The 12,846-nt window shown below is 29.8% G+C and overlaps 1 protein-coding gene across 1 annotated transcript; it reads left to right on the top strand.

Annotated features, from left to right (window-relative positions):
- The first annotated feature begins 2,936 nt into the window (after positions 1-2,936).
- On the top strand, positions 2,937-5,069 carry LOC112522394. Its single transcript, XM_025131488.1, has 5 exons — positions 2,937-3,019; positions 3,119-3,304; positions 3,407-3,481; positions 3,587-3,727; positions 4,474-5,069. Exons 1-5 carry the CDS (start codon positions 3,017-3,019, stop codon positions 4,825-4,827), a joined length of 759 nt encoding a protein of 252 aa, XP_024987256.1. The 5' UTR covers positions 2,937-3,016; the 3' UTR covers positions 4,828-5,069.
- The last annotated feature ends 7,777 nt before the right edge of the window (positions 5,070-12,846 follow it).

Raw genomic sequence — 12,846 nt, 5'->3', positions numbered from 1 at the left:
ATTATCATATCAGTTGTTTTTATATTATTATTATTCAATATTAAGTTATTAAAAATTAATATATTATATCATTAAAAATCTGTTTTAATTATTTTATAAAATATTGTAAATGATTAAATTTTCAAGACATCTTTTTTGGTCATGTTACATGTTTATCCGCTAGTTTTTGCCAACATTATTTGTTCATCAGTTAACTTATCAGCCATCAACTACCTTATCAGCTACCCAGTTGACTTATCATCCATCAGCTACCTTATTAATTAGCAACCACCAAACATATCCTTAATCAATTCACAAACTGATCAAATTACTGGATTAGTGTTAGGTCAGATATAATTTTATCCGAGGTCACCAAGATTGAAGATTTGAAGAATGGTGAATAATGAAAGTCAAAATTCTACAAAAATAAAAGAAAGTCAAAATTGTTAACATTCGTTAAAAAGTCAACGTCATAGTTAGAGCTTGTGTTATAGTTTGACTTTGTATTAATCAATCATATAAATAGATTGTTAGATTATAGAAAAGTAGAAAAAGAGATCTGCATGCAAATCCTCTTGTAATTGTTAGAGAGAGATTTTAGAGATAGAAACATACTGTAGAGAGAGAAACTATTAATAACATGATGATTTCATCTGTAATTGTTGTTCTTGATTGTTAGATTAATTGTTACTTGATAATTGTAGAATTAACATTCAGTCGGAACATACAAATAAACAAAAAAATCATCTGCTTTAACTAGTGTGAAAATGAAAGTCTGAATTTCATTACTGGTTAAGAAAATTATTTATTTATAATATACATTTGATTTTAGGGTTTTCATAAAAACTCTATCTGTGGAACACATATTATTCTCCAGTCACATTTCTTATTAGAACCCAGGTACCTAAACAAGAACTTAGGTTTTCGTATACATTTTTTTCCCGCTATTTTTTATTTATTATTTTAAATCATTTTATTTTTTATAAATGTGTAAAATATACAAACTAGAATTGATAAAAAGATATAAATTAAAATTGATACAAAAGATAGAAATTAATTATTATAAAATAAATTTTTTAACTTCGTTTACTTTTCGGTTGTAAATTTTTATACAAGTTTTTGTATTAATAAGTTTAAATTTTTAGCTGTCACATTATTTATTATTAGTATTGCTATTTTTACAAAACATATTTATATCTTAATTTTACTTATAGAATTCATTTGGTTTGTAGGAATGAAATAAACTTGGAGGGATTTGTATTTCAAATCAATTTTAATCTCATGTTTGGTTTGCCGAATTGTTTGAATTTGAAATCCTAGAAATTATTTGAAATCTTATAAACATAGGATTTTGAAATCCCACGAGTGTGGTTGGGATTTCATAGGATTTCTATATAATAATGTTTTAAAATATATTTAAAACACTTGTTTTCTAATAATTCAGTAATAAAAAGGTAATTTAATTATTTCTATAATTATTAATAATTTGTTTTATAAATCATTTATAAAATACAGAATTATATTCCATTTCAAATTCATTAAACCAAACACATCAAAGATTTCAAATCGTTCCAATTTTAAATATTTTTATAAAATCCAAATCACTCAAAATCATTCCATCAAACCAAACGTCCCGAATGGAACATGTCTAATAAAAAATGGACAATTTTGGGAAACGAAGGTTCATTTCTTTTACCAATTTACAAGGATTGTATGGATGATTATCAGCTTTTAATGTATTTGGTTTGTATTATACAAATAATTTAATTACTTTTTTATTAATTAATTGTTATAAAACAAATTTTGTTAACATATTTTAAATTACCATTACATACAAATTTTAAGAAATCTCAGCCACTTTAATGGGATTTTAAATCCAAAAAATCTTTCAAATTAAATATAAAATTGTAATACAATTCAATTACAAATATCTCTAAATCTAACCTAACCCTATAAACCAAACAACCCATAAAATTCATTTAAAGAAAACTACTAGTTGTGTATACGTGTAATGCGACGAGAGCCGTAAATTTTAACGATTTTGAAGTTTTACTGGTTTTATTAGAGAATATTTAACGATGATATAAGTTACATTTAATAAGAGTTATGGTTCCAATTACAGTCTATCGATAAAAAAAAATAGTATGACAGTTTAAAATCCAGTACACTTAAAATCCAACATATTTAAACAACTCCACAATGTGTTCGATTTACACCAAGAGCAAAGACTCAAGAGATCGAGAGCGAAACTGAGAGTTCTAGAGCAATTGAATGAGAAATGAATGAACGAACTTTTAATAACTCATGAAGAATATCATATTGAATATCATCTTGGGGGATGAGAAGAAAATATAGAGGTATGAGAGGGTGAATGTATGAGTGAAAGATGTCAAAAGTATATTGGAATCATAAAAAAAATATAATAATGTGCATTGATAACTTGTAATATATGTTATTTTAATATAGATTAAGAGATTTTAAGATTAAATGCATAAAGTAGTAATATTTAATGCATTATAAGTTATTTTAAGACTTTATACATAAATGTATAATACTTTATAAATTAAAAATTATTTTTAAGACTTTTGATAAATCTAATTTATTAGATAGTATATATATATATATATATAAAGTATTTGTAAAAAGATATACTTGTTATCAATTATTGATGAAACAAATTTACTGGTTATAAAACATAAAACATTTTCCATATGAATGTTGTATAAAAAATAAAACACACACACAGATAGACACAAACACACACACACACACAGTGAGTAGAGTAGTAGTCGTAGTCGTCTATGAGAATTGAGAAGCAAGAAGCCAAAAAGTCGAGACCTTTTTTTAAATATTGGAGAGGCCTCACCTCCTCTTCTCTTCCATACCACTCTTTCACTTCTTTTCTGCACCAGGCGCCGCTCTCTCTCTCTCTCTCTCTCTCTCTCTCTCTCATGACGCCATAGCCATATTACCTTCTCTGTTCTTCATCTTCATCAAAAACCCACCAAATTCAACACTCTCTCTTTCGTCAAGAATCATGGTTGGTTGTTTAATTAGGTTTTCATCTTTCTTTTACGGAAAATCATTCCAATTTCCATCCACTCTTATCTAATCATCATCATATACACATAATTTGCAGGTTGAATCATCGTCTTCATCAAATTTACCTGTGTGGCTTGAATCTCTACTCTCTGAGAAATTCTATAATGCTTGCGTAATTCATCAAGATTCAAAAAAGAACGAGAAGAACATCTTCTGTCTTGATTGTTGTGAGGGTATCTGTCCTCACTGTCTAACCCCTCATGGCTCTCATCGTCTCCTACAGGTCTACCTCTATAATTATAATTAATTATTATGTATATATAATTCATTAATTAATTTCATTCAGGATTTAATGGTTTATTATATGTGGTTAATTTAATTGTAGATAAGGAGGTATGTGTATCATGATGTTATTAGACTTGGAGATGCTGAGAAATTGATGGATTGTTCTTATGTTCAAGTGAGTAGTGTTTTCATTTTGTTTGGTCACCTTTTTGGTGTTCTTGAATGGATTTCTTTTTTTTTGTTTTGATAAATTGTTTTTTATTTTGATGTGTGTGTACAGTCTTACACAACAAACAGTGCAAAAGTTGTGTTCTTAAATCCAAGGCCACAAACTAGAGCATGTAGAAACTCAAGCAATTGCTGCATCAGCTGCGACAGAGCCCTGCAAGACCCATATCTCTTCTGCTCTATTTTCTGCAAGGTTTCTCTCTCATCTCTCTCTCTCTCTCTCTCTCTCTCTATATATATATATATATATATATATACTCACACACATATATGTATGGTTATGTGAACTTGTATATTTCTTGATATTTCAACCTAGTTTGAATTATTGTGGAAAACCCATTGGTGTTTCTTGTTTACTTGATAAGATTATGAAGAACCCTTCCCCCCATCTCTCTCTCTCTCTCTCTCTGTATTATATATGTATTATAGAGACATAATAATGTATGTGGGGATATTTCTTTATATTAACCTTAAATTCTTTAAATTTCTGTACTGAAGTTGAAATTCAACGCCAACCCATTTGATATTTAAAAGTAGATTTTATTATTTTCTCCTAGTTTTGAGATTGTTCTTGAACATTCCAAACTTCTCGTGTTTATGTATACGTACTAGTACGTACGTATGAATATGTGAACCCTAATTTTAATGTCTTAACCACAATTTGAATTATTGAGGGAAAAATTGGTGTTAATTTTCGTTCGTATTCTCACTGACTGATCAAATTCTCTCCTCTCTCTCTATATATATACATGTATATGCAGTGTAAAAATGTATATTAGTTTATGCCAACATTCAATACCTTGCCTTTAGCACTAAAATCCGGAATTTAATGGCGACCCATTTGATATTTTTACGCCTTCTTTACTGGGTTTTCATTATTTTTGGATAATTTTCTTCAAACTTGCCATCTTTTTAACAAAGAATTTCGAATTCTTGCAGATTAATCATATTCTAAGAAGTGAAGGAATGATGTCTGAATACTTGCACGACTGCGAGGTGCTCACTTTACCGGAACCGGGTTTTGACGACGGTCTAATGACACCTGACTCGGTCCTTGAACCTTTCGTTTCACTAAGAACTTCATCTGGCTCGAGCGCCAGCTGCGGAGCCGCCGTCGTCGGATTCGACTGCCGGACAATTGCTTCCACTGCGACCACTGAGATTGTGAGAAAAAAGAGAAGCTCAAAGTCGACAATCCGACCGGTAGCTGCTTGTCTGCCGGTTACTTCTTTGCCGTCAGAATTCTCGGCGAATCGGCGGAAGGGTGTCCCCCGCCGTTCGCCTTTTCTATGAAGTTTTCCGGTTAAAAGTCGTAGAAGTGATAGAGAAAGAAAGAGAAGAGAAGAGGGCTAGGAAATGGACCTGCATTACGATGAACGGTCAAGATTTCTTTGACTTTAATCTAACGGATAGTATTAGTTCTTGGACGCTCGAATTTGTGCAACTGTTTTGCATCCCGAAGGTAGGGACATAATCGGTATTTCCGAAGTTTCCGAAAATTGTCCTTGTAATATAATAGAATATATAGATCAGTACCTCCAAGATTTGTATATTACATACACACCCCTCTTGTTTTCCCTTATCTCTCCCTTCTCGCAACTTTTGCATTTCCCGAACCTTCAGTTACCTTTATTAACCTATTTTTATCATTCGTATATAAAAGTGATTGAATGTATGTGAACGTAAATGAAAGTGACCGAGATATTCGATGGTCAATCTTTTTTGACCGTTGGATTAAAAAAATAACTGATCATTTACACTCACAAGTGTTCTTATATCCTCACAAAAATTGCTGTTACATGATCCCAACTCTACGTGTATAAAAATAATCACATTTTTGTTTTTTGAGTTTTTAATATTTTAATTCATAAATAGTTTATTATTATTAAAATAAATATGTTATATAGTTAATATTAGATGACATAATTGTCAAGTTTGCTGCCATCATTATTTGTTAATATAAGAATCTATTTAATGAAATAAATAAGTAATGCATAACTTCAAGGATTTATAACATGCAACAAAATTGTATCTAACAAAAAACATATAAAATATTTTTTAATTTATAATGGACATAAATAATTTGTTGGATTTTCTAAAAATAGATTTGTTGTAGTTTTCATCATAATATAATACAAATACAACAATTATGATCTAATTTTTCTATATCTGGAGGACTTATAGTTTGTGCTATCTGCTAAATACAAATGGATTATAAAAATATTTTTAACGGGTTCTCTTAAATTTATTTAAAATGAAGAATTAAAGTACTAAAAAACTACATTCAACTCCAACAGTTTCTCCATTTTAAATATTTTAACGGGTTCTCTCTAAACTTTAAGAATTTCACACGCTTTCTCCATTTTAACCAATCGGAAATAAAGGACTAGGAGAGTTTAGTAGTGGAAATTGGTGTAGAAAAGTGAAGAATAAAACATTTACGGGGGTTAAAAAGAGAATGTGAATGAAGTGAAGGGGGGTAATTGGTGAAAAAATGAAAGAAAGAAGATTAGTTGTTTTTAGAAAAGGAAAGAAAGTATGAATTTATTGCAAAATGACCCCACAAATCTAGAGTAAAGCAATTAAGAACCCCACAAAAATGCAAACAAAAAACATGACTCTCCTTCTCTTTTGTTCTTTTCTTTATTTTCTCATCTTGTTGTTTGTCTTGAAATGGGAAACCTTCCATCTTTTTCAATATTTCATTTCTTTTATCACATAATAAGACTATTTCATATATCTTTTTTACTAAAAATAATAAATTTATGTTTAGTTAGGGGTCGTTTACTAAACGCTTACCCGGTAAGTACTTACTGGATAATTTTTCTTACCGGATGAACATGACAATGGTCAAAAAATTTACCCGGTAAGAACAATGATAAAGATGAAGAGTCTTATTCGGTAAGCGAGTGTGATGACTCTTACCCATTGTTGAATACAATACCATTTTGATGTACTACAATCTTATCAGATAAAATAAATTATAGTGTTGACTCATGACGTTAAGCACTTACCTGGTAAGCATCTAGATAAACGGCCTCTTAGTGTCCGTTTAATAAATGTTTATTGGATGGGTGTTTACCAGGTGTCACCATAGACATGAGCATGACAAAGACCTACAATCTTATCCGGAAAGAGAAATATTAAGAACCGAGAATCATACCTGATAAGTGAAAGAGAAGAGTTTTACCCGATAAATGTTTACCTAGTAAAAGACACTTACCAACAATTCATTTTGATGACCAACAATATTACCGATAAGGTAAGTTAAGGTGGTACTATTGCCAAAAAGTAATTACCGGTAAAGCGTTTGGAAAACAACCACTGACTATGGTTATACTGATATTAAAAAAACTATTTTTAAGAAAATTTGAAAATGTGTAATCTTGTATTTTTGCTTTGATTTTTGAAAGAAATTAGAGCTATAAAAAATGAGACAACACTTTTAATCTTTCTAGTTGTTATGGTTTTTTATGGATTTTTATTATTCGTTCTGTATTATTTCTGATAAAATTACAATTTTTAATGAAATACTTCACATTTTTTCAGACAACAATTAACATAAAAATTTTAATATTAATTTTTAATCATGTTTTTACAGATAAAAAATAAATCAAATGCATTTTTTTTTTGTATTTAGTGTATAATAATTGTTCCAGTTAATATAATAAACGTTTAATTCTATATGTTTCATACAGATTTTAGCTATTATATCTACTGATAATGTGTAAACCTCTTTAGGATCATAACATAATATTTAATATGTAAAAGAATTATCGCGTTTGAGTTTGAAATTAGTAACAGATTGTTCAATTATCAGATATGAGGGTTTATTTTGGTAACTCATTTGAGCATTCAAAAGTTCGATATACTTTTGTACCCAACACAATTTAGCAATGTTTAACAGGTTAAAACAAGTTATCGATGAATGTCTTGTGTGTTTTCGTGAACTTTAATTAAAATGCCCCTCATGCGTAGTACTATTGGTTATGGAGTGGTATTAAGTCTGGTCCTGAGATTTCGGATGTCGATGGCGAAAAGCCATAAAAGCCCCCTCGTATGTGTATATAAAAACCGAAATAAACTACATGGAGGTGGAATCTAGTCAATCTATCCATGCTGAATTTTATTAAATATAACTAATATGATACAACGGGGAACATAATCTGACAAGCAAGCAAGACATCTGGAAACATATCCATCTTCTTTGCAAACTCCATAATTTGTATTGATGTCCAACGATTTCCACTCTTAGATGCCTCTTCTAACAATAAACTTATTTAAAGATCCTTGTAAAGATTGAGCAATTTCTTCTTGTCTTTTATTTCTTTTTCTATTTTGAGCATCCCGATGGTTGTGATCGAGGAAACATATATTAAACAACTGAAATGATATAGAGAATAGAAAAATAACGCCTACTTTGTTTCTGCAATAATAACAATGATAACAAATATCAACAAAAAAACAATCTAATCTAAAGTCTAACAATAATCAGGAAATAAATAAACCTAAACCAAACAAAATAACCCTAATCTAAACTAAACAGTAAACATGAAATAAATAAAATCAAGATTTAGAATTTTACCACAATAATCAAGAGCCATTGGGCAGCAAGCCAGAGACAATTCAGGAATCAGGAACGAGAGAAAGAGTCGAGAGCCAGAGCCAGAGACGATTTAAACAAGTTCCAGTCTTCCAGAAACGAGGTCGAGATTAAGAGCGAGTTCGTCTAATTGAGTCGCTCTTGAAGCGAGGTTGAGAGAGATAATGCGGTCGATGCCCTTAGGCTATATAATAATGAGCAGCGATGTAATCATGTAACAGTAATATTTTTTAAGACTCAAAATGAACCTACCTATATACTATTGGGATTCAACAAATGATGCACTTGGACTGTTTGCTACCCTGGACTGTCGCACCTCTGGCCTATAGCAAGGGCCGATCCTGAGTGGTTTACTTGCATAAACATATGAGGGTTCGATTCTGAGAGTCATAACTAGGAGTTATGATTCCTATGATGATTGGGCTCCTTGTAGACACCGAACTCTTAAGTCAACCACCTAGTAGGTCACTATATACTAGATTTGCTCACATGATGTTTATGGGTGGGGCGGTGTGGATTGGCCTGGGGTTATTGATTAGTGGTTAGAAACCCTTTTACCCAAACTTTAGTTAAACTAGAACAGTAAGGAACATTTAATTAAAAACAAGGTCTAGTAGATTTTGTATAAGAGGTCGTTTACCAAACACTTATGAGATAAACGCTTACTGATAAGAGTCACCACTCTTACTTATCTTAGGAGATAACATTCATTGTCATTAAAATGTATTAATGGTAAGCGTTTATAACCCGATAAGCATTTATCGGGTAAAAGTCATCACCCTCACTTACCGGGTAAGACTCTTGGCTCTTGTTATTTTCATCCGATAAGGTAGTTGAACTAGAAAGCGCTTACTAAGGTAAGTATCTAGTAAACGAGCCCTAAATGTCAATTAAGCGCATATAACACCATTTATAATAATTAAGGTAAATTATATAAAATAACAATCTACTTTTTTATCAGTTTTCATTTTATACAAAAATTTTAACACATATTATGTGCATAGTAACATACTTTTATTTTTATCTAGTTTAGGAAATAATATGTTTCCCTATTACCGTGCATACTGAGACCAACTTATGTGCATTAATTCGACTAATCTCATGTGGTCTTGAAATTAACAATCAGTAAAAAAACCCTCAAAACCTGACCAGTTAAACTACCCCAATGGTTATCATTAGGGCCTCAGAGGATAAGTCGAGGTTCACTCAAGTTGGTCTGATTACAGATGATTAACAAATAGAAAAGGTTGGTTCATACCTGATCAACCACTATTAACAAAAAGAAGGTTGGCAATAACTTACTTACAAATAGGGTGGTTCATGGTTAGGTTAGTAGGGAAATGCAAATCGAACTTTATCAGACGGTACCCGAATCGAAATTGAAGCCGAACTTGAACCGAACCGAAATAAAACGGCTACCCGAATTTAAAAAAAGTATCATTTACAATATAAAAATCATAATAAAGAAATTGTCGACCAAATTTAGTCATCTACCATAATTGTCCACATAATTTAAGGAAAGTCTTTCAAAACTAAAATAGTAAAAAAAAACATCCATCAATGGTAAAGATTTTAATATTTTATCATTAGGTTATATATATAAATAAATAATAATAAAAAATATATAATTATATCATATGTATATATGGAGAGCGTAATTAAATGAGAATTCTGTATGTTGTAATAACCATGAGAAACATATATTTCCCACCCCTATTTAAGGCTAACATTTAATGTAATGATAAATATATATTTGTTTCATAATATGTTTGTTTTATATGTACTTGGTTCACAATGTAAAAAAAAATTACACGTAATTTTTGTTTCATAAACATGTTAAAAAGATTCATATTATGAAACAAATATACGTTGATCGATATTCAGAATCCAAGATGAATGTAGTTGAAGGTACTAGAATTTTTGAAGAAAAATTAAGTTAGATTAATAGTCAACTCATCCAAAAGCTCAGAAATGTTCTTACCATTCTCACAATAATTGTTATTCTCACACGATCCCTTATGTGTTATATATATATATATATATATATATATATATATATATATATATATATGAGTCCATTCAAGAAAGAACTGATTAGTTTGTGATAACTGTAAGATACAATCTCAACCACACATTTTTAATAATCAATGACTATTATTAAACATATTAATTCTGGTAATTATTCTTTAATTTTCAAATAATTTAAATTTATTGAAAATATATAGGGGTAAATTAGTCTTTTTAAAATCTCTCTCCTCTCTCCCCCTCTCTCTCCGACCAAGAATTTCTAACTGTGAAACACAAAACAAATATGATATAAGCTATGATACCCAAGAATTTATAACAGTAAGACACAAAACCAATTGTGTTACACAGTGTGATACCAGTGTGATAACGTTTTGAACATGAGTTGATAATAGATGTGATCTGAGTTTTAGGCCACACACAACCACAATGTGATACACGACTGTGATACAATATTGTTGAGATAATTAAGGAAACCGAATTTGATAACTATTAAATAAGAAAAATATTTAAATTATAATTAATTATTTTACTAAAACGCCATTTACTTATTAATTAAGGTAATACAATTAATATCATAAAATGATTGGCTCATATTGGACCTCACGGTTACCACAAACTAATTAGTTCTCATTTGATTAGACCCCTATATATAAATATATATATATATATATATATATATATATAGAGAGAGAGAGAGAGAGAGATGTTGGTTATTATACAACCCTTGACATTTGTGCAACTAATAAAACTCAATCTCAACCGTCCATTTCATTTGATTAATATGTGATTTCATAAAAGTTTTGATTGTTTTCTGATATAAAGTATTGATCATAATTAATGAACCATATTCATCTTCAATAAACATTCAAATCATAATAAATGAACTCTCATCATTTTCATAAATATCTCAATTTATTGGGTTGCATTGGTTGTACAAATGCGACGAGTTGTATTTGAAACAAACTATATATATATATATATATATATATATATATATAATTCATTTGTTAATCCAAATTATTGTGTTAACTTTATGAACTAATCATGACCATCGATTTTTAAAATACAGGGTTGAGATTAATCATATTATAATTTATTACCCTTATAATCTCACAAACATATGTGAACATAGTAGCTCAAGGGTATTGATGCAAAAAAAGGAGGTGCAATCGATATCATCGGTTACAAACAATAGAAATCGTATATGTTCAATTGTGTTCATAATTGTCACAAGTGTTTATATATGTTTCAATTTGTGTTCATAATTACCACAAGTGTTCACACATATGTTCATAATTGCCACAACTGTTCACACATATGTTCAATTTGTGTTCATAATTGACACAAATGTTCATATATGTCAATTCGTGTTCATATGAGTGTATACATGTCAATTTGTGTTCATAATTACTAAGACACTCGCTTTGATTATTTACTTCACTTCCCGATCTCGAACTCCGATTGTCACCATAAACAATTTTAACCTTCTCAATGTTGTCATGTTGTTTTCCAATGTCTTTATCCTTAATTGCTTGAACCATAACAAATAATTTACTAGCGGATCTCCTTCACCAATCACAAATTTATAAATATTAAAAATGAAAGATCAATATTAAAAAATGAAAAAAAAATCACAAGATCGATATTAAAAATGTAAAAATTATGGAAGTTTATGGATATTCTAACTCCCAATTAATGATATAGGAGTTACAAAAAAAAAATACTCATATACCCTTAACATTAAATTATTATATAGAGTAGAACCTAATATTAAGATGGATTGTGATTGATTGAAAATTTTAATAAAGTTAACACCAAAGAAAACATTCATATTTTTCTCGTTAATTTGACATCCATATTCATATACCTTTTTATCCGTTTTTTCATGATTTTCCGATTTTCCATTTATTTAGAGTTTTCATGTGAACCTGACCCGCTATACACACACACACACACACACACACACACACACACACACACATATATATATATATATATATATATATTAGGGGCTTAATCATCTAGGAACTCTAAATTTTGTGAGAATTTATACCTTAAGATTTTGTTTCACATGTTTTTTTTCCATCTAAGTATAGTATTTAACATTCTAATTAACATATATTTGTTTTATAATATGTTTGTTTCATATGTATTCGGCTCAAAAGCTGAAACTTTTTTAAGCGTATTTTTTGTGTCACAGACATTTAAAAATGTTTACATTTGTGAACCGCACACATGTGAAACTCAATATGTGTTAATCAATATTCTAAATCTCAGTATTAGATGAAAAGATAACCACAAGGGTGGTGTCTGATTGGTTTGAGTTTGGCTTCAAAGGTCAAAAGTACCAGGAGGTCCCAGGTTCAAATCCAAGGAGGAATAAAAATCCTCTTGTGGCCACGGAAGTTCAAATGCGGTGACTCCGGGCTATCTGCAAAGCAGGTGGTCGCCCTGGGATTAGTCGGCTCGTATAGCGGATTGGATATCCAGGTTAATCAAAAAAAAAAAAGATCACAGAAAATAACATATGATGGACAAGTTACCAAAGTCATCACAATTTTATTGGTTCTCAAAAGAAGACACCCTATATATATTTAGAAGGGACCTAATACAAATCTACCCAATCATACAAACTTTGCAAACTAATTTAGGCCAATCATAAATTTTTTTATTTTATTTTT

This window comes from Cynara cardunculus (genome assembly GCF_001531365.2).
Source record: "Cynara cardunculus var. scolymus isolate 2C chromosome LG 12, CcrdV1, whole genome shotgun sequence".
Taxonomy (NCBI): Eukaryota; Viridiplantae; Streptophyta; class Magnoliopsida; order Asterales; family Asteraceae; genus Cynara; species Cynara cardunculus.
The sequence above is the reverse complement of the archived record's forward strand: the minus strand, read 5'-3'. Positions and strand labels throughout refer to the sequence as shown.

Bases quoted from the DNA above. Each gene is read 5' to 3' on its own strand.
- LOC112522394 (XM_025131488.1), top strand. The intron at 3,482-3,586 runs GTGAGTAGTGTT...GTGTGTGTACAG, and splicing joins TGGATTGTTCTTATGTTCAA to TCTTACACAACAAACAGTGC. The intron at 3,728-4,473 runs GTTTCTCTCTCA...GAATTCTTGCAG, and splicing joins TCTGCTCTATTTTCTGCAAG to ATTAATCATATTCTAAGAAG.